General features: G+C 40.2%; 1 protein-coding gene across 2 annotated transcripts in view; it reads right to left on the bottom strand.

Annotated features, from left to right (window-relative positions):
• Positions 1-25,470, bottom strand: part of STAC (SH3 and cysteine rich domain) — a 74,511-nt gene extending 49,041 nt beyond the window's left edge. Inside the window, exons 1-2 of one of the 2 annotated variants that reach the window (XM_009975126.3) lie at positions 24,978-25,469; positions 798-1,074 (exon numbers count right to left, since the gene is read on the bottom strand). In XM_009975126.3, the coding sequence (XP_009973428.1) occupies positions 798-1,074; positions 24,978-25,094 (394 nt within the window). In that variant the 5' untranslated portion in view covers positions 25,095-25,469. Of the gene's footprint in view, positions 1-797; positions 1,075-24,977 lie in introns of both variants that reach the window. The other variant, XM_032988896.2, reaches the window with a different exon arrangement.
• Positions 25,471-26,742: the final 1,272 nt, after the last annotated feature.

Raw genomic sequence — 26,742 nt, forward strand, 5'->3', positions numbered from 1 at the left:
AGTTGTTCTCTGCACGGTGAAGAGAATAATAAATGATTAGCTCTGTACTCTATGTCTGTCTGTCAGTCAGATCCCAGAAGTAACTTACATACCCACGGACAGATTCAGAGAGAAGACAGGGTGATCTTTCAAAAGTATAAAGTTTGTGTGAGGTTTTGTGAGTAGCAGGGATCAGGTACCAGAATCTCAAGAAAGTCTGCAGTGTGAATTCAGCTATTATTTGTTCCGTTGACCTTGTCTCCCAAAATGTGTGTCCTAGACAGCCAACATGCACACACAAGCAGCTCAGAGCCCACCACCCAGCAGATGCTACGTCTTGCCCAGTTGTCCCTTAGGAGAGATGTGAGGCAGCTGGAGGAGGTAGGCACTATGGCCCCAGCGAATGGGAACTGGGGGCACTGCAACACGTGGCGGTTGTGACACAGGGAGCAAGACAGAATTACTGCTGTGGAAAAGAGTAAGGATAGCAAACAAATATACAAGATGGGTTTCTGCTGTTTCTAGTGTAACATACAACAGAGTTTGTGTTTGGTGCTCAGTATAACCTGAACAAGAGAGAAAACTGACTCTAGTTGAAACCCTCACCTGTAATTTATGATAACGGTATGTGTCTACAAGGCGAGAGATCTGTCAACAAATATAGAACTTGTATTAGCCTGTGGCGTATGTGACGTAAGTCCAGATCCTTTTTGCATGAATATTCTCAGGTAGACATCTGGGCTCACATAAGTTATGGAAAGGTCATCCTGCAAGTTCTAGCACATACACTCACAGGGATTTAAAAAATCTTTTCTTACCAACAATCATGTGGTTGCAGACATCACAGAAGGTGGGTTTTTTGAAGATGTGCTCCTGGAAGATGTGAGCCTTGTTGTTTTCTGGCAGCTGTTGGGCTCTGGTGGGGGAGGACGCCTGGCTCTCTGAGCTGGGGAGCTGCCCAGTGCTTGTGCTCACCTCGGGCATCAAGTCTACTTGCAGTTTCACATCGCTGTTAGTCCTCTGGAAGAAATTGTCTGCACTTTTACTCCGCAAGCTTTTAGTCTTGAAGGAGAGCGATCGTTTCAGTTTCTGCAGCTGCAACAAATAAGCCAGTTACAATTACTGTCTTTTCCTCTTCAACAGCAAGGCAAGGCTGCTGATTTGGGGGTGTGCTGTTGACAAGTGAACCTGGGAGCCACTGGCAGACATCGAACCACCAGAACAAAAAAACTGACTTCCAGAATTTAACCAGCAATTTCAGAGTAAAGAAAACAGATCCCAGTCAGAAAATAAACTACCCTACATATACTCTCTGATAGACAATAAACCTGATAGCCCTATTGAATGCTTCTGTTGGTCATTTCTTTCAGGTATTATAGCAAAGAGGTACTGCTGAGAGTTGTACCCATTGAAGAATATATCCTTTGCATTCAAGCATGAGACAACTTAGAGTATTATTTATCCTCTCATGGTCCTTAGGCAGCCTGTAAAGCCTTTTCAGGAACAGCTGTTAACCGGCACTACGAGAGGAGTGAGTTCAGTAAATATATTTGATATACTTAAATTTCTTGAATTTGGCAGAAACAGAGAATATATGCAGGTTTGACTGAGAAGTTCTTGTTTTATTTTTTAAAGGAAAGAAGGCTAAGAAGCAGTAACAGTATAATTAACTAGCCAATTGATAGTTAATTCATTAATTAATACTAATTAACACACATTCACATATATACTTCTGTATTATATTATGTATTGATTGTCAAACTATTATGCACCACACTAAGGCATTATTAACTTAAATTTGTTAACTCAGACTCTTTACCTGTACACTGTTTTGTACCTTATCAGAGCTCCTCTCATCTTCCCTCCCCCAATTTTATGTAAGGCTGAGGAGGGTGTTAGGTGAGGTACAGAAGCTATGAGGATATGAGCTACACAAATTTGTTGGTTTGTCAACAGCAAGGGCCCACAAGTGGAGCCCAGGTAAAAGGGAAGCCAGCTGTGCATCCACTTCATGTTTGCTATCTCTGAAGTGTAATCCTTCCGTATCACCTTTCACTCAGCATTATTCCAACCACTGCAAAATCATTTCAGTCCCTGCTGCAATTCTCTAAACAAATGTGATGTAACAACTGAAATTTTCCATGCCGCTCAGGCTGTCTGCGGTAACCAGCAGGAATGGTTTATATTAGAAACTGTTTATGTTAGAAGCAATGATGATTGGTAATCATAATTCACACTAATATGAAGGGAAGGAGTTCACATACTTTCCCAAAAAAGCATGGCATTGGTCTGTCACAGTGACTTAGCAGTCTCGGAGCATTCGCTCTCCCTAGATTCTACTCCTGATCCATCCATTTTTTCATGATGGAGCTGGAAGCACAGTGTCAGAGAGGAGCCTTAAACCACCCTGGGGCAAAGCCTCTCTTCTACCTTCTCACAAGCAGCTTGTGCTTGAAGAAGGGAGACACTCCAGCTCTCTTCCCCACATTCCACAATAAGCTTCCCGAGTCCAATAAACAGGCAAAAAGCTGCCACTGCCTCCGGTGAATAGCGTTTGGGTTTGCTAGGTGGAAGCAAACTGCATTCTGCTCCCTGAGCTGTTTCTCCACAGTGACTTTGGGAGCCAGGGGCCCATCCCATATGCACTACTCTCAGCCACAACTCTCTCCAGGTTCACAGGAGGAGCCCTGGATCCAAATGAAGGAAATACTCCCAGGTTTGCAAGAAATTCTTAGTCTCTACGGGAATGAGTAACTAACAGCATTTAAGTCATTAAATGCCAACTACAAGGTAAGTGTGGATTCTGGTTTCTGAAGCTCTTTCACCAGAAAACTAAGTTGAGCCCAAAATTCACTGTACAACTACACCAACAAAATATGAGATCTTCCCTCTTCTGCTTGGATGTTAAGTCTCTGGCTCCTGAAATCACTGAGGTTACCCAGTACTGAGATTACTTCATCTCCCCAGTGACAGCCAGGAACTCAGCAATAATTCACCCCCTTGCTCCTGAAATGCTTCTCACTGAAGTCAGACCTAATTAGTGTAGGAAAACACAGAGAATTACAACACCACAAGGTGACTGAAATGGCATTCATTATTGATTTGCTATCCGTTTCTACAGTGCCACATGAAGTGAATTAAATTTCAAAATGCTGCTTCTGCCACAGAAAGAAGACTAAACTGTGTAATACATTATTTATTTTATCACAGAACAACTGACCTGCTAGTTTGGAAATTGCATGCAGTATCATTTAAGAAGCTCTGTGTTTACTATCCTTAACCCATTCTCCTGTGCACAGTCATTTGCCAGTCACGGGATGTACCAACAGTTTTCCAAAGAAGGGTAGTCCAGCATTCAGGCTATGCATGCCCAAATATATGCATACACACTAAGGTGAGCATGCAACTGTACATACTCCGTGCTTCTTCAACTGCAATGTTCACAGCAGGACACCTATTCAAGAACAAGTTGTCTGAGTTATGTTCACAGATCCTGCAGGCCTCTTTGCACAAGCTAATAGTCCTCTTTGAGATCCCCTGATCACTGTCCTGTGTTAATGTGGTTAAATAATTTCCAGACAAGGTGGGCATCCTTGTTGTTACCCAAATGCAGATTTCATACTCATTTGTAGTCAGGCTGGAAGACACCTACATGTTTGGCTTGCATTGCAGAGCTAAAACACCAGTGAAAGTCTGCAGCTATTATATCCCAAATAGGTCATATGTGTACAGAAGTGACTATGCAAAAATGCAGAACATAAGAAATGTTTAGCATTTTGCACAGCTAATTGTACACTTTGTTGTAAGAAGTACTTCTCAAATCAGAGTGTTTTACACCCATCTGGCATAAGTGAGAACATACAGGGCAAGAGAAGATTGGCATCAGATTTTAAAATTTGATCCAACTTTCCTTTCTTATACTAGGCCCACAAGAGAATTTGAAAAAGGGTACTGGTATGTGATTGTTTACTCAGGGAAAGGTGGCCCAAGCAAGGGCAAGGGCAGTTGTTGTACAGATAGTATAAACTGTAAAACCATAAAAGCTTAAGTGATTATTATGCTGCAGTCAAGTGAGCATCACTTCCCTTACTTAAATATCACAGTCTCCTCATTTTGAAGTTTGCTATTGCCTAGCTCTGTTCTTTTATTGGAAGACTTCGAATGTAATTAAATCCAGGCATGTAATATATGACTGATTTCAATCAGCCCTAAACGGATTTAATGCACTTGTGATGCCACCGGGTCCTAACAGAGATGCTATAGCATTCACCTGAGGCAGGAATCAGGTCTTTCAATAGAGAGGAAAGCATGCAAATTTAACTATTTATCATTTTTTGTTTTTCTGCAGAGTGAATGAATCTGAAGTTAAATCTTAGGAAGAAACACCACCAAACGTTGGAAAAACCTGAGACTAGGGTTGTTCTGCACTCAATATTTACTTCAAAACTTCAGTGAAAATCATGTATTAGGACTGAGGAAAAAAAAAAAAAAAAAAAAACAACCCTAAGCCAAGCACAAAAAGGCTTTAAGAAACATGTTTGAGATAAATCTCTGAAGCTTTTCACATGTTCCTCTCTGCAAGGAAGGCTACAAATTAGCTTTAATTTAAATGAAAGGAAAATAAAAATCCTACAACCACAAGAGTTTTTCTAGACTCATGATAGCATCACAAGACTTCACAACACTGACACTTCAGAAACACGAACCCTTGATATCAAATCCAGGATGTTCCTGTGGTTTGAAATTAGTCCAGGGGAAAAAAAGTTTGTCTCTAGTTAAAAGCATTTTATCAGTCACACAGACTCTCAGTAACTGCACATACTAACCCTGCAGGCAAGGTAGAGATAAGTGCAATAGCTCAACCTCAGAGCTTAATTAACCTTTTTTTCCAATATCTTCCAGCACAATCTCCATCTTCCAGTTACTGAATGTTCAGACTTCAAGGCATCAGGAAGGTCTGATGAACCACAGCTTATCAGCACCTCCTCTGTTCCTAATTCCCCATACTACAACTCTTTAGCTGCTAAAACAGAAGGCAGCAAAAGGACTGCTATTGAAATTCACTCTTAGTGTTAACTAGGTGTCACTGCTTTTGAGGTGAATGGGAATTGCACTTGCCATCACTAAGACTTTATTTGACTTAAGCATTGGAAGCACACAACTCTTTTCTACAGTTTTGGTTTAGGAACTTCCCATGAATGTTGGGGAGATAGCAGTGATTTGAGCCGTTTTATAATCCCTAGCTTTACAATTACGAAAGATAATAATCCATGCTGCCCTGAGTAATTGCTCCCTGACACCTAGAAACTTTTTTTTCTCTTGGCTCTCCAGCTTGTCTATATTAGCAGTCAGCATGGCTCAGCCTGAACGGATCTGGAAAGTGAGAGGGGCTGCTGAGGCCCCAGCGTACACACCGTATGCATTTCAGGGCACAGAGCTCTGAACCAGACCAGCCTGTTACTCCTGGCGTGCATGAGGTGCCCACCTGGAGCAGAAGCAAGCCCACAGCCTGTGCTCTATGCACCACAAGGACCAAAGTGAGGTATGCAGCAACTACGTGGAGATTTGCTTTGAAACCACACTCCTAAATCAAACTACAGTGCTAAGATAGGTGTCCCCTATGCTGTCACCATCTCTCTAGAGCTTCTTCATCACACCTTCTCAGCACTGAAAGCTCAGGGAAAGCCTCACTCCCTCCACATCCTACACACAAATGTTTCATTCCCCTTGCTGAAGCTCCCTCCTTAGTCATCTCAGAGTGAGTGGTGGTTACTAGGAGGGCAAACTTTACGGTAGTTATGGTATGACATGTTATGGCCATCAGCTTTGGCATTCAGAGCAACCCTCAGGCAGTCTGCCCACAACAGCTTATTTCCCAAGACGCTTGGTCTTGTTCCCTTCTCAGCCACTGCTAGCCACCCTTCCCAGCAGCAGAGGCTCCTGTGCAGCGTGGGGCCAGCTGGGAGATTATTTTTATATAGTTCCAGAAATGAACAAATGAATCAGGCTTATCAACTGTACTTTACTGACAGACCATATAACCAAGCCCTCATTTTCAGACATCACCTGTCTGATGCATTGCTAATTGTGCTAGTAATAAAAGTAAAAATAAATAAATAAAAAATATTGCTTACTCTTCTCTATTCCTTTCTTTACACCAGTGTTAACAATATCATTAAATGGATTACAAGTAATACAAGGTATTAACAGAGTTGGAATGAGCCACCAAGCCAGTTTAATTCCTGTAATTCTTATAAACTACAGCTATTTTGTTTAGATATGCAGACCAAAAGTTCTCTGTCAGCAGATTTCACTCTGCTGTGAGATAAACATCCACCTTCTTCTTAGAGCAAGTTTCCAAATTATTTGACTCCCACATTCTTATAAAAGGAGGAGTTAAACACATAGGGCTCAGATGATGTTGTGTGGATTCACCAGAGAGCGTGTCAGGTACATGGGATATTACCAAAAGGGATTCAGACCAAAAGTCTTTCAAATAAGGGAAAGAACAAAAGTCTGGATGAATGGCGTCTATTCTACCGAGTACTGACCATTTTCTGGGTCATGGAGCATTCAATTTGTACTAGCAACCCTCAGAACATACTTCAGATGTTAACTAGATTTGCTGAAGGACTGGATGTTACCAGGGTGTAAGCTAGCCTGGCGGCATTGCTGGGCTTCAGCTAGCTATGCTGATTAAGAGCAAACAACGAAACAGTTCTATCAAATAGAAGTGCTTACTTTTTGTGAGCATGAAGGCTAATGATTTTCTTCTTAAAATTGAGGGATGTAAAAATAAGTGATTTTTAAGCACAGACAAGTGTGGGTTTTCTTCTGGATTTGATTTGAAAATACACTGCCTTAACATTTTAATGAGCAAAAATAAGATTATGACATGCCCAAAGCCAGTATGCAATTTCATAAATAATATCTATTCTTGCTTGCTGATGAGAAAGTACCATGTCTCATAGCATTAACAAGATAAAAGGATATTTCAAACACTTAAGGGGTTGGTATTGTTTATTGGCAAAGCATCCCTGATAAAATTTGTGAGCGAAGCTGATGCCTTTTCTACCTTATAAATAATAAATAGTACAAATACGCTACTAGTACAAACTGAATTAGCTAAACTGACTTCAACTGTAGCTGATTTATACAGTTTGAGATTCTGGCCCTATGATGTATTTGTGTCTGCCCTAGCCAGCTTTCTTGGAAGCTGAATCCTTTTAATCCACTATAGACAAAGAGGGAGTGTTGATTATTGCAGAATCTGCTATGTATTATATTTGTGTATTTTCCCAAACAGATTGCATAGCTAGCATTAGAACAAATATGTTTGTTATTGTTGTAAAAAATAAATAAATAAAACTGTCTGCTTGAATACTCTGTTGGACTAGTCAAAGGGGAGGCATTTTCCATAATGCCTAACAATAACATTACTAGTGTTTTATTGGGTACCTCCAACTACTTTGGTTGGCTCTTGCTGCTCTGACTGTCCTCAGATTCTCCTCCCTGCACTATACTGGTTTTGAAACGCATTCAGTGATCCTCAAACCTATTTAGGATATAAACCTTTAGAGGCAGGGCTCTTTCTGTGGTTTTGTTTCACACGTAGAGTCCTAACTACAAGGAAATGCTCTGATTAGCATGCCAGAGCGTAACAGCAAAAATCCCTTAAAGAGCCTCAGGGTTCGACAGCATGAAATCTGAAGGGATGCTCAGTTGTCACTGCTCCCATAAATGTCACGGTGTATCACATGTTCTCAGCCCTCTCCTGATGTACTACATCCTTGGCAGCTGTACGTTTGCATCTCTAATTGGCAGTCCTCTAAATTATCAAGAAGTACAGTCTGCACGTGTATTCAAACAGTGTGTTTGCTTAGCAGACCTGTTCATTCTGCACGAGACTCTGGTTTGGTTTAAACCAAGCTGAAAAATTCATTTAGTTCTAAATCATTGCTCCTGCAGTTGGTTTGAAATTATCTTACGGTTTTCGGTAGGTCTTCTAATATTGTGAGGAACCAGGATTCGCAAATATGAGAGACAAACGTGAAATAAAGTGCTGAAAGTCTTAAGGCTTGAAAATATGAAAAAGTCTCCCTTCTGTTCCAAATGCCTTTATATATCTTCAAAATTCAGTATAAGATGTAACAGAACAAAGTAATGCAGTCCAGGGAGTGACAGATTTGAAGAAACAGAAATGATTTAGTAACTATAACAACTGCAGTCAAATCTCTGGGAAATCCTTTTTGTCTCCATTATGCTCAGAACTGTCTACTTAGTCTTAAGGCCTAAAAAGAGTAAACTCTGTGTTAGATATTCTGCAATTGTGACTTCCCTGAGCTCATATTACCTTCCCTGCTAAATACATTTTCATATTAACTTCAAAAGACTCAGTCATTTAAACAGTTCAAAACAGCTTGTAAAAAAGCATGAAGCACATACAAAATAAATATAATGATACCTGTAAACATGTCAAATCTAGAAAATGTTAAGGCTTTTTTTAATCAAAAATTAAGTAAAATTCCTCCTGACACATTTAATACATTTATTCATTTAGTCAGAACTCTCAAATTTTATATCTAACAGCATTTTTGCTGTTGTGTTTTTGAACAGGAGTGTACTGTTTTCTTTTAATCAAGCTATATTAGAAAGAGTAATCTAGAAAGAGTGCATATTATATTTCTCCTCCTGAGAGATATAGTCTCTATTCATATTTCTTCTAACTTTGTAACAGGCTTGATTCAAGTTTAGTTTGGGGAAAATTATTGCAATATCACTCAACCATCGTTTGTGTTCAGCCTGCTGCCAGCAGAGAGGAAAAACAGTGAATCTTTCTCAAAATTACAGCATTTCAAGCTAACAACTCACAAGAGCTTTCAAAGAAACTTTACTGTAGCTCTCTGAGGTTTATCATCTGATTCATGAAAATCAGATTAAAGTCCCAAAGTAAAGACCTGCTCGGTTCACTGTGCTTAACGATCGTCAATTCTTCCTCCATTGAGAACATGTGCATAAACTAAAATGCATTAAAAATCAAACTAAGCAACACTTCAGCCATGACCAAAGCCAGTTGCTTGTTTTCTATCAGGGTTGGAAAATGTGTTGTCCCTTTGATCTCCTCCCCTGCCTCACCTAGCAAAAGAAGATCTGCTCCTCTCAGGAGCAGAGGGAAAGACTACAAATCCTGTATTTATATTCAGTATTCAAGATTATATTCTCCCTGTTGCTAAACAGCTGTTCCAACATAGGTGGCACCAGCTGTGGGAGATCTTTTATAATTCACGTTATGAAAGGTGGCTGGTGGAATAACCAGCTGCAAACCTCTGTGTTACTCCTGTCACTCCTTCATGGTCTGGCAACTGAATTGTCCCCAGTCTTTCTTCCTGAAACCAACAGGAAAGCTAATCAAGAAAGCAAGGATGGTTAAGAATAGTCTTTCAATTTTTCTAAAATCCCTCTGTACTTTCAGTTTCAGGGCAGATACTATAACATCTTGTTTTGTACTTTGGGTTTCACCTCAGGCATCTGGTTGCTAAGCAGCTGGTCATCTCCATACTTTGTCCCCATTAGGATGAGGCACACGTGTGATTATCTCTTGCCTCTTGACATAGACGGAATTTGGACTGTTATCTCTGAGATCCCTTTAGGGAATCCTGCATTTTACTGCCCTGTTTGGATCTGTCTTTTCCATTTCAGCTTCTAAATGGAACAATGATTTCCCTTTGGTAACTCCCGATTTAGTCATTTACTAAACTTTGCTGTGGTGGAAGTAGCACAATGAAATTTGAAGATTAAAAGGCTGGATTTCAGAGTAATGTAAATCCAGGCAGCCCTGCTGAGGTGAAGGAAGCTACATTTATACTCAGCTACCTGCTGAGAGTCTTCAAGAACAGTAATAACAATAGGGCCTGAGTTTTGCTCCTTTTCTTTCTTAGGAATAATCTGCAGGGGATGTGATTGTGAATGTAAGATTAATCGCTGATGGTATCTCATGACTGTCCATCTATGAAGTGTGCATCACTATTTTCCACTATTGATCTTAGGAGAAATTAAAGCTCAATACAACCCCCTTGAACTTTTTAAAAACTATAATAATGGTCTGCTAAAAAGTGCTGGTTTGCCTATAGCAATAGTTTCCACTAAGTTATTTTATCCATATGGGGTTTTTTTGTTTTGTTTTGTTTTGTTTTGTTTTTAAACAGAACTGTTTTAGAATACTCTAAATGGTAGTATGTCTCCTGAAGTAAATATGGAAATATATCTGGCAGGGAGGTTGATACTAACCGAGGGCAAATTAACATCAGCACCAGATCCCACATACTGTATAATCACATTTGTACCATCGTAAAACAAAAAGGAATACTGAGATCTACTGGGAGTTGTTATAGTTAATATTCTGTCAGTGTTTCCACTCCTACTTCTGGGGTTCCAAACGTACACTGTTAAAATTGCTTCACAATGAAAACACGTAAGTGCTCAGTTCTACAAGAAAGTTATTGTCACTGGGCCAAATCCTAAGGTCTTTGCTTACTGCTAACTCCCGCTGACTTCAGTGAGCATGTTTCCTGAATAAAGCCTTGGAGTTTGGCTGAGTGTTTGATTTTTTTGTTTTGAAATGAAACTTTTTTTACTGTTTTATACTGTGCATTAAAAACAAAGGGTTTCTGCATGCAGCATGAAAAAACACCTGGCCACATTTGGCATCCTGACATCTGGCTGACTTTATTCAACTCTTCTCAATTCCCTCCTTTTTTTTTTTTTTTTAAACCATCTCTGTCAATCTCTCCTCCTCCGCAGCCAAATATAGATAGATTTAGGGGGACACCTATGCTTCTTGCTTCTTCCGTCTTTCCTAGACGCTTGTTTCAAATTCATATTTTGTGTGAATTAATTCTGCCCAAACTTCTTGCTTATATACTGTGTTTTAACTCTGAAGTGATGTTATCTCATTTTCTGATCAAAGAAAGACCCAGAAACACAATGCCAGGATTTGCGTGCTATATAGCCTACTGGCTTAAAAAACATCCCCATAGATATTTGAGCTTATTTGATCACGTAGGTTTCTATACTTCCTTCTTTGCTGCCTGTTCACAAACAGATTCAGATCCAAATTTTACGTGTTTCCATCTTTCCATTGCGAATTCTTCTCAGTGGGAGATGTGGTAGGAACTTATGCCTTACAGAATATTAGCAGTGTTTGTTGGTTCACTTCCAGTTTTTCTTTTTCACAGTTCCCTTCCCCTTCTTGTGCATATTTTTGCAATCTGGTAGCAAATTCACTGCCTTCCACCTTCTTTTTACCCCTCCTGAAGAGTGACGCTGTCCCACCCTGTGAGCGCCGCTCCTTGCCAGCCCCTCCAGGGGCCGGGGCGTGCGGCCACCCTGGCACAGCCCGTTTGGACACCACAAGTCCAGCAGGACCCGTATGGTCCCGGTGCGGAGCCGCGTCACTGCCCTCAGCCCCTCTAGTTTGAAGCCCTGGATCTAGGAGAAGAGTTGGCAGCACAGGTCGAGCAAAGCTAGTTAATTCCTCTGGGCTTCTCCATGCTTCATCTGGGTACCCACCAAATTTCCTTCATCTCGTATTTCTAGTTCTGATCCAGTCCACTAGTATTTCTAGTTCACATCCAGTCCAGATCTGGCACATTTTTTGTTAAAGCTCTTCTCAAAGTTCAACACATCCACTCTAGTAGTCTTCTATTTTTCAGAAAGTACTTCCAAATCATTTTGGGGAAAATTCCATCTGTAATACCAGTTTCCAAGGAACCTGTTACTAGTACAGAAAGTTCCCATCTCGGCCTGCTTTTTGTCTTCTTGTTATTACATGTTAGTCATGTCCAGAAAAAAACTGCATTCAGTGTCCTACATAAAGAATAGGCCAACTCTCCACATGAAGAATCTGTTTAACCTGATGATGATATTGTCATATATATGACATACAGTTACTTGGCACTTTATGGAGATGTTTGAAGGCCTAAACACTGCTTCAAAAGTTGACAATGTAAACACATATATTTGGAGACATTAATTGCCAAGAATTGTTATGCATGAGATTTATCATGCATCTTTGACTCCTTTTGCCTCAGGCTAATCTATTTCTTTTATATATTTTCACAAACCTCCAAGCTGCTAAACATCTTTAGCCAGCTATTGTTTCAAGATCAACTCTGCAAAACAAAAACATTTTATTTTTGTCCTCACCAGCTGCACAACTTCCTTCCTCAAATTACCTCTATCAAAGTTTCAAGATTAAAATGACTATCTCAACTGCAAAAATGTGGTTTTATGCTGAGATAGCTAGCTTCACATAAAAAGATAGTTACATACGGAATACCACAAACAGAAAGGTAGAGAATTTGATTATAACTCTTTCTGAAGAACTAAATTATTTTTTCTGAGTGTTAAAAGAGATTTTTTTATAGTCCCTTGGAATCCTCTAAACTGTTGCTAATAAAAGCCTGCACACAAATAGTTAATAATAAAATAAATTAAAAAAAAAAAGGGGGGGGGGCAAAAAGCTTGTAATATTGTCATAAGATTGTGATCACCTAATAAATGATGCATATCCAAACTTCATGGTTTTGGTGTTAAGAGAGGAAAGAGCTGTTGGTATTAACATAAGATACCAAGACATTTAATAGCATTTACTTATTTGATATGAAATTGAGGGATCTTGAAGCGGTAAAACTGAAGCCTTGTCTGACGAAGTTACTATCAGTGACTTCAACAGGAACTCCATGTTGTATGGGGCTGCATGAGGGGTTCAGGCAGGCAGGAGAGCAGGGGAACAAAATTACGAAGAAGAAAGGAAAGTCAAGTTAGGACAGAGAGAGTTTTAAAGAATATGATATGAATCCTGTGTAAGAGGGGGAATTTCCATGAAGTGCCGCCCTTTGTCTGGTCTATTCTACTGCCAGGGCAGGAACAATTCTTGGTATCAAAAGCATAGCAGTGACTTACAAGGAGTGTGACATATTACAGCAGAAATCAGAGCTACTGGCCACTGTTGAACTGAAGACCAAGTGCAGCTCTAACTTCTGAGATTTATATCCAATTTCTCCTGTCAGGTTTGCTGTGGTTTTGTTCGTGGTTTTTTTTGTTTGTTTGTTTGTTTGTGTTTTTTTATATGAAGTAGTGGCTACAAGTATGACTGTATTGGAGGGATGATAACTCACAGAAAGGAGATTTTTTTTTTTCTGGAACTCAGCAGCTGGTAGTAAAGACCAAATGATGTTACCTCTATTGCTACATCAGAAATATTTTATTTATTGCGGTGTGCTCCCTACAGTGCCAGACAAAATAGGTTAGCTTTCTCATCTTGTTTTAAAAAGTTCTGACTTTTTTTGACCAGACTGAGTATCTATTTCTTATGGCTAACATGTAGTCACAGCTGAGTTCTCCTCAGAGGCAAATCACATTGTTAAGAATTTTGTTTTAAGGCTTGGCTGTCATTTTTTGAACCTCTGTGAAATGCTTTTAATTTATCTACATTCTAGCAGAATTCAGGTAGGTCTACTACAGCTGTTGGCATTCACTTTAGCTTTGATAATCTCTACTGAATCATTTGTCCAGAGCATTTTTCTTGGATACCAGGCAGGAACTGCTAAAAAAGCCAATGCTGTCGAAGTGCAGAATTGCAGCCCAGGGAAGTCTGTGGGAGCCTAAGCTGCTGGGGAGGCAGGAGCTCAAAAGGCTTCCACTGGCAGGGCAGCTGAAAGGGGATCTCCTGAGTTGCACTGGTCTTCAACTAGCTACCCAGAAATGAGGAGACTAAAAAGACAGGGGAGACTATGAAGAGGGCTTAATTTCTTCTGCATAATGAGGGTTTTCTATTACCTCACTGCCTAGGTTTTAGATTTATGGATAGTTTCCTGCATATGCATACAAATAAAACATGAAGTTACATCAAGAGATAAAGAGGCATCCACACACAAGGAACAGACCACATAATACCAGACAATGAAAGGAAACTAAATTGCAACTTAAGGCATTTTTCTGCTAGTAAAGTAAGCACAGCTTGGGTATAAGTGATAGGGAAAGTGCACACTGTAGGGTTTGCATTTTTTCAAGTGTAGTTATGGCATGAGCACCAGCATCCACAGGGTGTTTGTAAACGGTCCGCCCCCCTAACAGAAGAACCACCATTCATTTCTTAGCAGGAATCTTTAAACATGGCTAAGCTGTAAAGGCAGACCTTGCATTGGCTCATGGTATCAGAGAGCCGGGTTCTGGATTACAGCATTTGAGTGAGAATAAGAACAGAGGGGAATGAAAGAGAGAAACGTTGAAAGGCAGAGAGTGAGTGGGTGAGCTAGCAAAAAAGTTAACTGCTTGCCTGGATCTTTAACAGCCAGGAGGATGAAGTCCATTTGTCATTACAGCTAACTACAGGAGATAGATCTAACTGCTGTGAACACGCCAAAGACTCCTGTGTGCCCATACTTTGTGAAACTGGTACGTGATTCATCTTGTGGCTACAGTTTAATAGCAGCACTTCACATTTTGAAGCCTGGATAGGCTCACATTTTTCTCCCTTTTTGTCATAGGTGCATAACTTTCTGTTATAGGGCTGGCTGGAAAAGAGCAGTTCCACTTAGCAAAAATTTTCAAAGTTTGTATGGTTTTGTTCCACGTTGACATAAAAAAAAACAACGGCAGCCTTTCGAAATGTCTTTGAGAGAGCTGTGGGCAAAAGAGGGGAAAGTCAAACAGACTAACCTGCCAGAGGAACAGACGACTGACCAGTTTTTGTAGGCAAGGTTCAAGACCTCAGTCTGACATATTCACAGTGGCGCTCACCCTACTTGAGTTCAAGCTTTTAACTCAGATGTAGCTGCCTACTATGGTCAATGGAAAAATATTTCCCCTCGGAGAGGCTAATTTAGAGCACATAAGGCAGGCTTTTCCTCTAAATCACCTTTGATAAAACAATTTCAGTCTGCATTCCATTTATTACATAGGGAGACTGAACTACTAACTTAACCACTTAATGTTGGTCTCTAATTGCAGGTAAAGCTGTACGATTTAACCTAGGATGCATTTTTCTCCTCTTTTTACTACAAATTTCACCTGCAACTAGGGAAAGCTGACAAAAGTTTACACAATTAAGAAAATGGAACGTTTCCTCAAAACCAGAAATTCTGCCATTTAAAAAAAAAAAGGCAAAAAAAAAAAAAAAAGCACTCAACAAGAACACATTTCACTGGAATGTTCATTACCAGAAACGTCTGGCAAATCTTTACAAGTCACCTTGTGTTTATTTGTAAATAATTTCTTAATTAGATAATTTGAATTAAAAGAGGATGTGTGAACGTAAGTGAGAAATGAGCTACACACACTTAATATAAATAAGCATACCAAGATGTACAGCAAAAATCATATTTGCTGGATCCCTGAGTTGATTGATACTGGTCAATAACTTAACAGTAGGTGTATTTTAGAAACATATTTAGACCTGAACATCCTAACAACTGGATCCTTAATTTAACTGCACAAGTTAGTGGCACTCTGCCAAGTTTACCGTGTTGCATTTTGCCTAGTATATTTTGTTTACTTGTGAGGATAGTGATGCCCAGTCCAAGGCCATTTCTCATGGTGCATATGAAGAAAGGTAAGTGAGGCTGGGTCAAGGTTTTCAGCCTCTCAGTTCAATCCTAATACATTCTGGTTTTGTGAATCACTACCACAGCGTTTAAACTGGCAGGGAAAATGCTGGCAAATCAATAATGAATTGTACACCTATGTATGTGATGTTTGCGGAGGTGACTTGTATGCATCACGCCATAAATCTGACTCTTGGCCAGCAAAATCTGATGCCTCACTTCACTATGCATAAGCAACTTTTGTAAAAACCAAATGAAGTTAAATATTGGAGTAATATATTTATTGGAGTAAGTAATGGAGATGCAAGTCTGTCTCTAAGATCATATTCAACAGTATTTGCTATAACAACTTGTCAGGTTGACTTTGCTCTCTCGTCTGAGCTGTGCCTCCATGGTATGCATTTCCTTGCCTTACCCTGATGAGTAAGTTAAGCTAAAAGAATATCCTAAATGCTGATCTTAATAACTTTGTGGATACCAGATTATAGTACTTTGCTCCTTTCTGAATGAAACCTAATCATCAGTTACTATAGGTCAGCTGCATTTTGCTTTTCTATTCAGAACACTAGACTGCTAAACTGATCTTTATTAGTAAAGCAGTGCATGTGTGGCATTTTACTAAAGCTTTTAAATGGCACTCAGAAATGGAGCATATTATGCCTACAGAAAAGAAAAGCATTCGAGTTGTTACTGTTACTTGCCTAAAGGACTCTGTCTACGTTTCCACATAAAACTTGCAGCCTTCTCTGGCTGGGAAACCTCTCCCACAGTTATTCATGCTATGGTATTTTTAAGTTTCACCACTGAAGCCCCTAAACCGTAACTCTTCCACTGGACAGTGCTCATCAAACTACTCTCATCAATTAAAAACAGGTCAGCTAAGAAATGCTGACCTGTCAAAAGGGGAAATTTCTATGAACATCTAGCACATTGATGCATGACTACAGATATAAGACTAATTTTTTTAAATAAACAAGAAGATACGCAAGTCATTTGTCATATTTAACTGCTAATGTTGAAGGCATGAGAATTTTGCTTTTCAGTCATCCATTGTAAACGTGTTTTGCTGGATTCCTGAGTTGAATTTCCTGGCATGGATCATATATTGTATCAGTTGGTTTATTGAATCAAGGGAGTTTGCTCAAGCAGAAGCATATGTCAAAGGAAAACAAGGTCAAGTTATTTCGGTCATTCACACATAGATTTCTCATTTTCACAGCTGGTCCTCTTTGCTAATGAACATGCAAAGTTTGCTTATGCTTCAGCTAGAATATAGAAATTCACTTGCCTGGAAAAGGCAGTACTTATTTAACACGGAATGACCATTTGCCTATGCAACTGGAAGTTGGGCAGGACTGAATACTGTGATGGGAATATTCAACTCATACACTCACATCTGAAAGATTAGTCTTCTGCCTGACTAACATGAGCACAAATTTATCAAATACACAGTCTTCTACCTATCAAGAGTATACAGCAATGTCTTAGGTAGGCAACGGGAGAAATGCTTGTGATACAAGGAATTACAGTTTTCTATCAGGTGATTATGGTTTCTTTCCATTTGAATTAAATAAAGTGTAAGGGAAAAATGAACCTCTGAGCCATGTTTTAGCTTTCAAGAGGAAAGCCTTTGATGTGCTACGTTCCCCCGAAGTAATTCCAAGCCTTCAGCACTCTCAGATCCCTAGGGATATATTTTAGACCACATCACACTTTGGAGTGTGACACAGAAGGACCCAAACTAGAGTCTGTCTGAAGGTATGAAGGTCTTAGCAGTGGTCTGGAAAGCAGCAGAGCTGTGTAAGCAGGTCACCGCCTCTGCTAACAAGTGCTGGATCTCAGCAAGTACTGAGTGCTGATGACCCCAGATGACCACGGGTTGTGGAACAGCCTTGGTCTTTGCTAGCTTTTGGGTATCAGGTTAGAGACATGCTTCACTGATAAACACAGCTGATCAGAAACGGTCAGATACTTGGATGTGATAAAATGTGTAAGAGGCATAGAACGTCTTCAAAGCAAATCTTTTAATACTAATTGGAATATGAAACAAAAAGAAATAAAATGATTCTGTGAATGTGTGCTCCTGGCAAACTGCATGAAAATATTCACCTCAAAAAGGAGATCTGGAATAAGCAGAGTCCACAAAGAATGGGAGGTGGGGGTGTGTGGTGGGGTGGAACAAGAGAAAGAAAAAGAGAAAATAAACCTGGTGTGCAAATAAAATTGGAGCTTTCAAACAGAGTTCCTTAGGTCTAAGCATGTTAATTGTCAAGAAAAGCTGAGTGAGTCCTTGCAAAAGGTATTTAAGGAAATGTCAGTGGATTGATTCAGGCTAGGGAAAAAGAAGAAAGGCTGTGGTACAGTAAGGATGGGATAAAAGGCTGGCTCAGAACTTCAACAAACACTTCATCTTCGCTTCTTCCCAGAACAATGGTCCTAGAGCAAAGTAACAGGAATAATAGGAAGGAGGTTGCAGAAATGGACAGTATGACATTAAAAAACCAGTTCAGTGTATCTGCTTAAGTGAAAGGGAGAAAAGAAACCATTTAATCTCCATCACAAAATTTGACTTTGGAAGTCTAGGAACAAGTTTTCTTAAGAAGATTTATCAAGCCAGAAATTATACAAGGAAAATAGAAGTCTGCTTCAAGAAGCAGGAAAAGCAGCCCCAGCAACTACAGATCTATAGATCTGACCTCAATAGTACTTGACAAAAATACAAAAAAAAAAAACCAAAAAAACAAACCCCCAAAACAGGTCAATCCTCCTAGACCATTTGTCTTAGATAAGATGAACAATTTCCTAGACAAAGAAAATGTTTTAGGTCAAAAGTAGATTCTATCTATTTGGATTTCATTAAAATTGAGTATGCTACCAAGAGGGAATTTATTAGCCAAGATTGAAAAGAAGGGAAGTAAAAAAATTTTAAGGAAAGTTCAATGGGAGATGGTTACTGTTGAAAGGAGAAGTGCTAAGCTGAAGGAAAGTTTTTGTTGTAATTCTTCAAAGAACAACACTGGCCTAGTCTTAGGCCAGTCGTGCTCTCTGTATTTTTATTGCTGAATTTGATGCAAAGATTAGGCATGCCATAGGGTGATTTCCCTCTGACCTGAGGTTGGAGCCACTGTCAGAACTGAGACGGCCTGAGGCTTGAGGGATGGAAGCATGGAAATGTGATGAAGTTCACCCATGGAAATGCAAGCTTGTGCACCTGAGACCTGATCCAAACTACTCTAGATGAGGACAGACAAATATATCCTGGGTCCACTGGAAATTACAGAGAAATAGAATGGTAACCTCTGGTTGACCAAGGGGTGACTAGGAGACAAAAACATCAGAAACACAGTCTCTAGGAAGGTTAGTGAAGCATTAGTGATACTGTATAAGAACTCAGGTAGAATACCATGCACAAATTCAGTCACCCTTTTTCAAGAAAGGTTACTCAGAACTGAAAAAAGTTTATGGATCTGCTCCTAGAATGAGATGAAGAATGGAGAGTTTATTTTATGGCTTCTTTAGTATAGAAAATAAAAGTCTGGGAAGAGATAGAAAAGTCTATTCTTACATGATGGAAACCTGCACCAAGGATGGAAAAGAGCTGTTCAAGCTAAAGTAACATTACCAAAATTACAGTGCCACACAAGCTGGCCAGAAATAAACTTGGATTGGAATTAGAAGGGAGCAAGGGGCAGAAGACATCCCTTAGCCATTAGATCGTGCAGGTATTGGGGGAGCCTTTTAAAAGTAGTGGTAAAACCTGAATTTAGCAGGATTGCTTTAATGAAAAGAATATAACGTAAGAGACTGAGACTGTAGGACTGGACTGTCTTCCAGCTGTGAAAACTACTTGTTTTGTTTCAGTGAAAATTTGCACTTCTTAGTAAATATTTTTTTTTTTTTTTTACCACACTAGGTTTCAGTTAAGCCATCTTTAGTTGTTGAAAGGTAACAGACATTTTCTTCATTTTGGCAACATTAAAAGTGTGGATAGAATAGAATGAACTGATCACATTTCTGTTTTGCCTTAGATATGTCAATATGCCTAGAAACTGATCTGACATATATATCAAAGCGAGAACAATACCACAGTGTTTCAATCAGAAAAAGAGTAAGAAAGAGAGAAAAGTCAAAATAAATGTAAATACAAGAACAACTCTGCTCAAGAAATTATGGATAGAGTAGAGCATTGCTTTCCTGCTCTTAATGAAACCTTCCTGTACATAATTTCTTCTAACACGTCATCAAAACACATAAAAAGTTCATTAAGTTAATTTCTTTCCTTTAGTCTACACAGTATGTACTCACCATTTTACACAGAGGCATGGAGATAAGATTAAGGAGAACTGTTTTTTCCTTCCCCTTTCACAGGACTTTTTAAAGCTGTTTGGTATTCCTTTGAAGACTACAGCAGTAGTTTACATACTGGATATTTATCACTGGTGGGGAGGGTGAAACACTAACTGTACACCATACTCCCTGCCCTTTTAAAATATTGATGAGTAACCATTTATGGAACCTTGTAAAATATTAACTCATTCAGTGGGGAAGATCTCTGTTTAACAGCATAGCACAAATCCTACATGATTGAAAGCCCACACAATCCTATTAAAATCCAAAGAGTTTCAAGCTGTTCATGTTAGTTTAGTATCTAATATTGACACCTGGTTTTGAAACCTCATATAAACAATATCGATCTATTGGGCCAGCAGGACAGGGGAAAGTAAGTTGAATCTTCTTGACTGATGTGGGGATATACATAAATGAAGTCTACATCTTGAACTTCAGTACTTAATCCTTTACTTGGCTTCAGCAACTTCCATTTTATGTACTACATATCAGGTTAGCTTGTGATTGAACAATTGTACCACATGTCCTGAATTGCCATACCTGAATTTGAAGATAATGGTATGTGTTTCCCTGAATACTGGCCACTGGATAGTCAGTGTATGGAAGCGTCAGACTTAGAAGACTAATTTTTTTTGTGAAATGTCCAGATTCCATATTTACCTGGAGTTACCTGACCCAAGTGTAAGTAATTTGTTAGGCCCATGAGTTTCTGGTTCAAAGGAAAAATTTGAAGCTATCACACCAAAAATGTGTGACTGGTGTACATCACAATTATAGCTGGACTTTATAAAAAGCAGATAGAAATAGACAAAGCTGTGAAAAAAAAAACAATTGGTCTTCACAGATATCCACTGATACCTATAAAAAAGTAACTTTCACATGTCAGATAGCCTACAATAGCAGGGGCAGGGCTTGATACTTCTGGGGTGTGTGAGGGAGCCTGGAAGATGTTTAACTTACTTGAAATTAAACACTAATATCTTGAAGATCAAGATGGTACTAGCTCTAACATCACAGATGCTCAGGCCCCTCTTAAAACTTAAAAACGGTAAGGGAATTTTCTGAGATATACTGTCTATGAATATGACCAGTCATTATTCACAATACAGCAGTAATAACTTGACTCACACCCAAAGAAATCAGCAGATGGGCTCTTTCCTCTTCATATAGAAATGTCAGAAATATAAGAAGGATAAAGATAACAGAGTTATGTGCCAACTACTCCAAAACATAAAGAAATATTGCCAGGTGCAGGAATCTTTTATTTTGACATACATTCCTTCAAATTTTAGTTTTCTTTACTAAATTCCAAGGTACCTTTACATAAGAGACATCAGAAATACGATCTCTGATTGCTGCCACTAACTTTTTGCTTATATTACTAAGTTTGTGATTGTACAAGTGTGCAGTGTGTCCTTAATTGCTACCACCAGGAGGAAATTTTCCCTTGAGGTTCATTAGCTAATGACTTCCTCCCTCGTTGAGTTGTAAATCTACAAAAGTCTTTGGCAAACTGGTAATTTGCCTTCTTGGAAGCCAGATGTGAAGGACCCAAACAGGTGGGAGCCATAACTACAAACATATAAATGTAATAAAATTAGCAACTACATGTATTTGTATGATACTCTCATAAAGTTATTCTCCTAGTAAACCGTAAGTATCTACTCAAGTCATCCTCAGATGTGAAGCTAATGTTTTCAAGAGCCAACAGATTAATTTAATAAATGATTAGTTTTGCAACATTATTAAACATTCCAGCTGTAGGGGTTTTAGCACGGTAGCAGTATATATAGTGGTATAGGATGGTTCAGTTACACTGTGTTTGCTACCCTTTGGACACCTGTTTGAAGTTACATTAATGAGACAGTACACTGGAGGTACTGTGTATAAAGAACTTGAGGACACATAATCCAAAAGACACAGTCACATTATATAGCAATATAAATATACTATGCTATATGGCAAACATACTTAGAACGTGTAAATGGGTTTGCTTTTATGGGCCAGGAAATGTGGTGAATTGAAAGTGTATTTGAATTTCCTCAGTCTGAGCAGTTGTACTGAAGTCCATGTGTTAAGGTGCTCATGAGGAGGAGGACATAAATGTGAGCCTAGACTTCCAGCATCCAAGTGTGCTCACCTGTAAATATGTTCCTAATCCATAGGAAAAGGTGGTGGGAAGCTTTAGCATTTATTAAAGAGTGAGCTGCTTTCTGGTGACAGGGGTGTGTGACTAACACAGGAGAGTCATTCTTCCAAATTTCATCTACTTGGTAGCAGCCTGAAGTTCTGCCTCTCAAACTTGCGCTAGTCAGGAATTGCAGTATCTCTTCCGTGTCACCTTCTGAGTACGGTCTGGACTGTGGGAGATAAAACTCTTTTCTGGACCTTGATACTACAAGGGACTATGTGCCACTGCTGTCTATGATTACACAGGGCTGGAAGCAAGCTTGCTACATTAGTTCAACATTAGTTTTTCAAAATTGTTTTTCCACTGAAATGTTTTCAAATGCATTTTGAAGGTTGCTATTATCCATGTTGTTTCTGTTCCTATATTTGGAGTCATAATAGTGTTTTGCCACAGAAACAAGTCATTGTGGGGTTCTGCAGTAACTCCAGCAGACTTGAACTTGTTAAGCTATGCAACAGAGAGCACCTGAACAAAGCTTAGCCCTCCGTGAATGACAGGATAGCTCCCTCAGCAGGGGACACTGCGGGATAAAAGCTTTCACACAGGCCCTTGGCACGCACTCACTTACGCCTTTGTCAAAGTCTTTAGCTTTTGAAGTACATCTATTCTTTTAGGAAAAAAACAAACAAACAAACAAACAAAAAAACCCAAAACAAAATATAACAAACAAACAAAAAAAAGCCAAACAAAAAACAAAACAAGCACAAACAACATCTTTATGAAATCACTGATAATTTTTCCACCCTGCTGTTTACTAGGACCAAAAAAAGAAAGCTTATCTCATTACCCCAGTGATCAGAAGGTTCTTTTGACTCCATCTACTGAAATGACAATACAGCATGCTTTCTGATCATATTTACAGTTCTAAACTGTAAATACGCAGATTATGTTTACCAAAAATATCTGTATGCAAGTAACGGCATCAATTGCACACTCATAGCTTTTGCCTACTCCAGTGTATCACTTCAAATGCTCACAACACTGGCAAAATTGATGATGATAACGTTTGATTATAAACCAGTTTGTAGTCTGTTTGTTCTCTGGCTGGATGTGCCTAATTCCTGTTGTCATCCTTGCAAGCGCATGGGTGCACAAACAGCAAGAAGGAACCCCTCATGCAGCACTTCACTTTCTCTCAGTTTAGGATTCATGCTGGTCTGGGGCACAGCGCTCTGCGACCCACTGGGAAGGTCCCTCAAGCACCATGGTAAAGAAGTGCCTGACCCCGTGAGCAGCATCTTGAGCTCCATAATCACTTGCCTGGCACTGAGTGAGGATCATGGGTGGGAGCACAGAGCCCACCAGGCCCGGTGCACAGCCCCTCACCCATGAGGAGCCGCTGCTGGCAGTGCAGTGAAGGCTCCAGTTACTTTTTGGACCTCACTTGGGGGGCTGATCTTCCCACTGGCCAAATAACAATTCAGCAATTCCGGAGAAGTGGTTGCTGGGGGCAGATGTAGCTACAGACCAACTGGATTCTTTAAGAACTTGGGGTTAAACCAATAACCCGTTTACTTTTTATTTCCCATTAACCTGTAAGACTGCAGCAGTGTCCCGGTAGTGCTGAATGTGTATAGTGAATAGCATATGCTATTGCTGCTGGGAAAGCTCTTTTCTTTTAAAGAGGCTGTTTTACACAGGGAATACCTTAGCTCTCCTCCTTGGAGTATAGCATCTAATAAAGAAAAAGAAAATAAATCCCAAAGCCTACGTCAGAAGTCTACCCACACAGACAGATAATTTTGACTCACTCTCCAGAAACCTAGCTCTAACTGCGGAATAATGTAGCAGGCTTCCTACATTAGACCCAGGCAGCCACTGCCTTTAAACTCAGGCCAGCACAACCCTCCCTTGTCAAGTAGCTGTTTTGCTCATACAGTACCTCCTAAGGCTCTGCCCAGCTGTAAGCTCCTAGTGGCAAGGACCTCCCTATTTTTACATATTTACACAGCACATAGCATCGCCATGAATTTCACAGGATATGTCAGGTGCTATCATGATATCAATCATAAGTAACGGAGAATCAGTGCAAGCACATTATCCAAGTAAGCTGCAAAGACCATTCATTATGTAAGGTTACTACTTTTCTCCCTTTACCTCTCTATCTTCCAAGTAACATGCTGGCAGGCAGAAAAACTTTTCATATGCAAGTCAATTAAAAATTCAGGGGCTGTGCCATTTGAGCTGGAAGTTGCTTTTCAGTAAGGTAAACAGAACCACATTTAAAAATTAATAAATAAGTAAAAGGCTGTGAAAAAAAAAAAAAAAAAAAGTCCTTTTCTGGGTGGTGTACATAAGGATTATTGTGCCAAAACTGTCACTTACATCCTGTTTCAACTGCTGGCTGCTTAAAGAAAGTTCACTGATGGGTCTGCCAGAGAAGGTGAGGCAGGTGAAACACCCCAAGCCCCCAGGCAAAATTCTCTTCTCTGAACCTGTAAGAATAATTAATCTTTCCAACCAGGAACAAAACCCTGTAAGTGATCTGATGCTTGGTGTGGAAAGAGCTAACATCTATTGTCATTGATCACCTCCCTGAGCCCCACCACTCCCCCAGGCCCTTACTGTAATGAGGAGAAAATACAAGCAAAAATCCCCAGACCCAACCATCTTAAAAGGCAGGTATTTTCCCAGTTCAGATTCCTGAGCTGCCCAGATGACAGGGAGAATTCAGAAGTAGGAGTGTCAGAGCAGGCACCGCTATGAGGTGGCTCATAGCACTCTACAGCTGATCCTGGTACAGGGATCCAAATAAAAATCAAAGCAACACATCTCTTTTCAAAACAAAGAAAGAGTAAAAAAAAAAAAAAAAAAAAAAAAAAAGAAGAAAAAAAAAAATCTCATTCTCTGAGTACCTTTGATTCCTGGCTGGTAGTTGATGCTGGAGAGGGGGGCTGCTCTGTGCTCTCCACTTCATTCTCTTTCTCCACACTATCCACGCTGACTTCAGTCGTGCTGCTTGGAGGAATCATTTTACCTCTAAAACACTGCTACTATCAGGAAAAAAAGCTACAGACCTTTCTTGCTTTTATTCTTAATGTCCTCTTTCTTCTCTGCTCTTCTAGAGCAAATGAACTCCGACCGCTCGGTTTCACTACATTTGCAAGACTAGAATTCTCTGGATTTTCTTTTTTTCCTCCTCCTCCCCCTCCTTCCTCCCTCCCCTCCCCTATGCAATTCTGCTGCGAGGGGAGTAAGTTATGGATGGCTCTGTAGGTCAGGTGGGTGCCTGCTTCTGTGTTTTCCCCGATCCTCCTCCCCTCCGTGGGAAGCCTGGAGGTGTGGAGCAGCGCCGTGACCGGCAGCCCCACGATCGGAGGGGAGTGAGCCGAAGCAGAAAGCCCGAGCCACGCACACGCACACGGGGCACCGGAGGGAGGAGTTGTGTTTCTAACGCTGTGAATAGCTTTGGAGGAGCATGTGCTGTCAGAGTAGTGAAAGAAAGTAATGCACGCATGCACACACACACACACACACAGGCAGGCAGTGAAGATGAGGTTTGGAAGCATTTTACCTTTTAGCAGGCTGGAGAAGGCAGCGTTTGAAGGGCAGCTTTATATTCTTACAAACCTTGTCCTGAAGAAGGACTCTAGAAACAGAGGAGAAAAATGCATTTTCCCTTACCTTGTCCCAGAGAGATTATTTAAAATCCTAGCTACCCAATGTCTCTAAAGCTTCCACCTTGCCTTACATCCCAAACTTGCCAGCAAGTGACAGGACCGAGTCAGGGGAGAGTCGCCTGGGGATCCACGTGTTCTTTGCTCCCCTCCAGTGCAAAGAAGCCCAGCTCTGAGCCATGCACACTCAGCTGGGGTCAGCTGGAGCTCCTGCTGCCATGCACATCCTATACCTGTAGGTTGTCATAGTGATAACACTCCATCAGGCAGCGACGAGCAGAGGTAGCCTTCAGGAAGGGCCTGCTGGCTGCCCCCAGACCTGTCATTCCCGAGGATGCGGCACCCGAAGTCACGCTTGGGGCTGCAGTAGTACCCACAGAAGGTCAGCGTGACTTTGCTGGCTGGCTCAGATGGCTTTATGTTGCTCGAGTTTCCGCCTCTGATGTAAATCTGCTGCAAAGGCGCCTGTCAGCTCTCTTCCCCGCTGAATTAGGGTCCGTATTGTGAAAGGTTGAATGGATGCTCTTCACACCAGATACATCCTTTGCAGAGCGGGAGCCACTCCATATGGCTGGTGAAGATGCCTCTTTCATTTAAAGAAAACAGAAAAAAAGCAACCCAGACATGCTTCAAATAAGCAATACTTACATCCTGGAAAGTAAGAAGAAAAAAACTGTTGCTTAGTTGATCTATAGTGGAGGTACAGGTGTTTGGAGGTGATTTGCTGAGGTCTGAGTCAGAGAGGAGCTTCAATACCTTGTAGCTCTGGGAGAGGGTACCAGATTCCCTTCCAGCCCCATCCCTTAGGAACACAACTGCTACCTGGAGCTGCCTTGCAGGCCCCCTCCACCTCAAATAATCCATACGTGAAAGTGAAGGCAAGTTTTTAAGATAGTAGGAGTTATACAGATGAAAGCCAGAACAGAAATTACCCTGCAGCATCTGTATTCCTAATAACTATGCAGAACCCAGGGAAAAAAAAAAAAAAAAAAAAAAGAAAAAG

This window comes from Tyto alba, unplaced genomic scaffold, assembly GCF_018691265.1.
Source record: "Tyto alba isolate M040663 unplaced genomic scaffold, T.alba_DEE_v4.0 Super-Scaffold_46, whole genome shotgun sequence".
Lineage (NCBI taxonomy): Eukaryota > Metazoa > Chordata > Aves > Strigiformes > Tytonidae > Tyto > Tyto alba.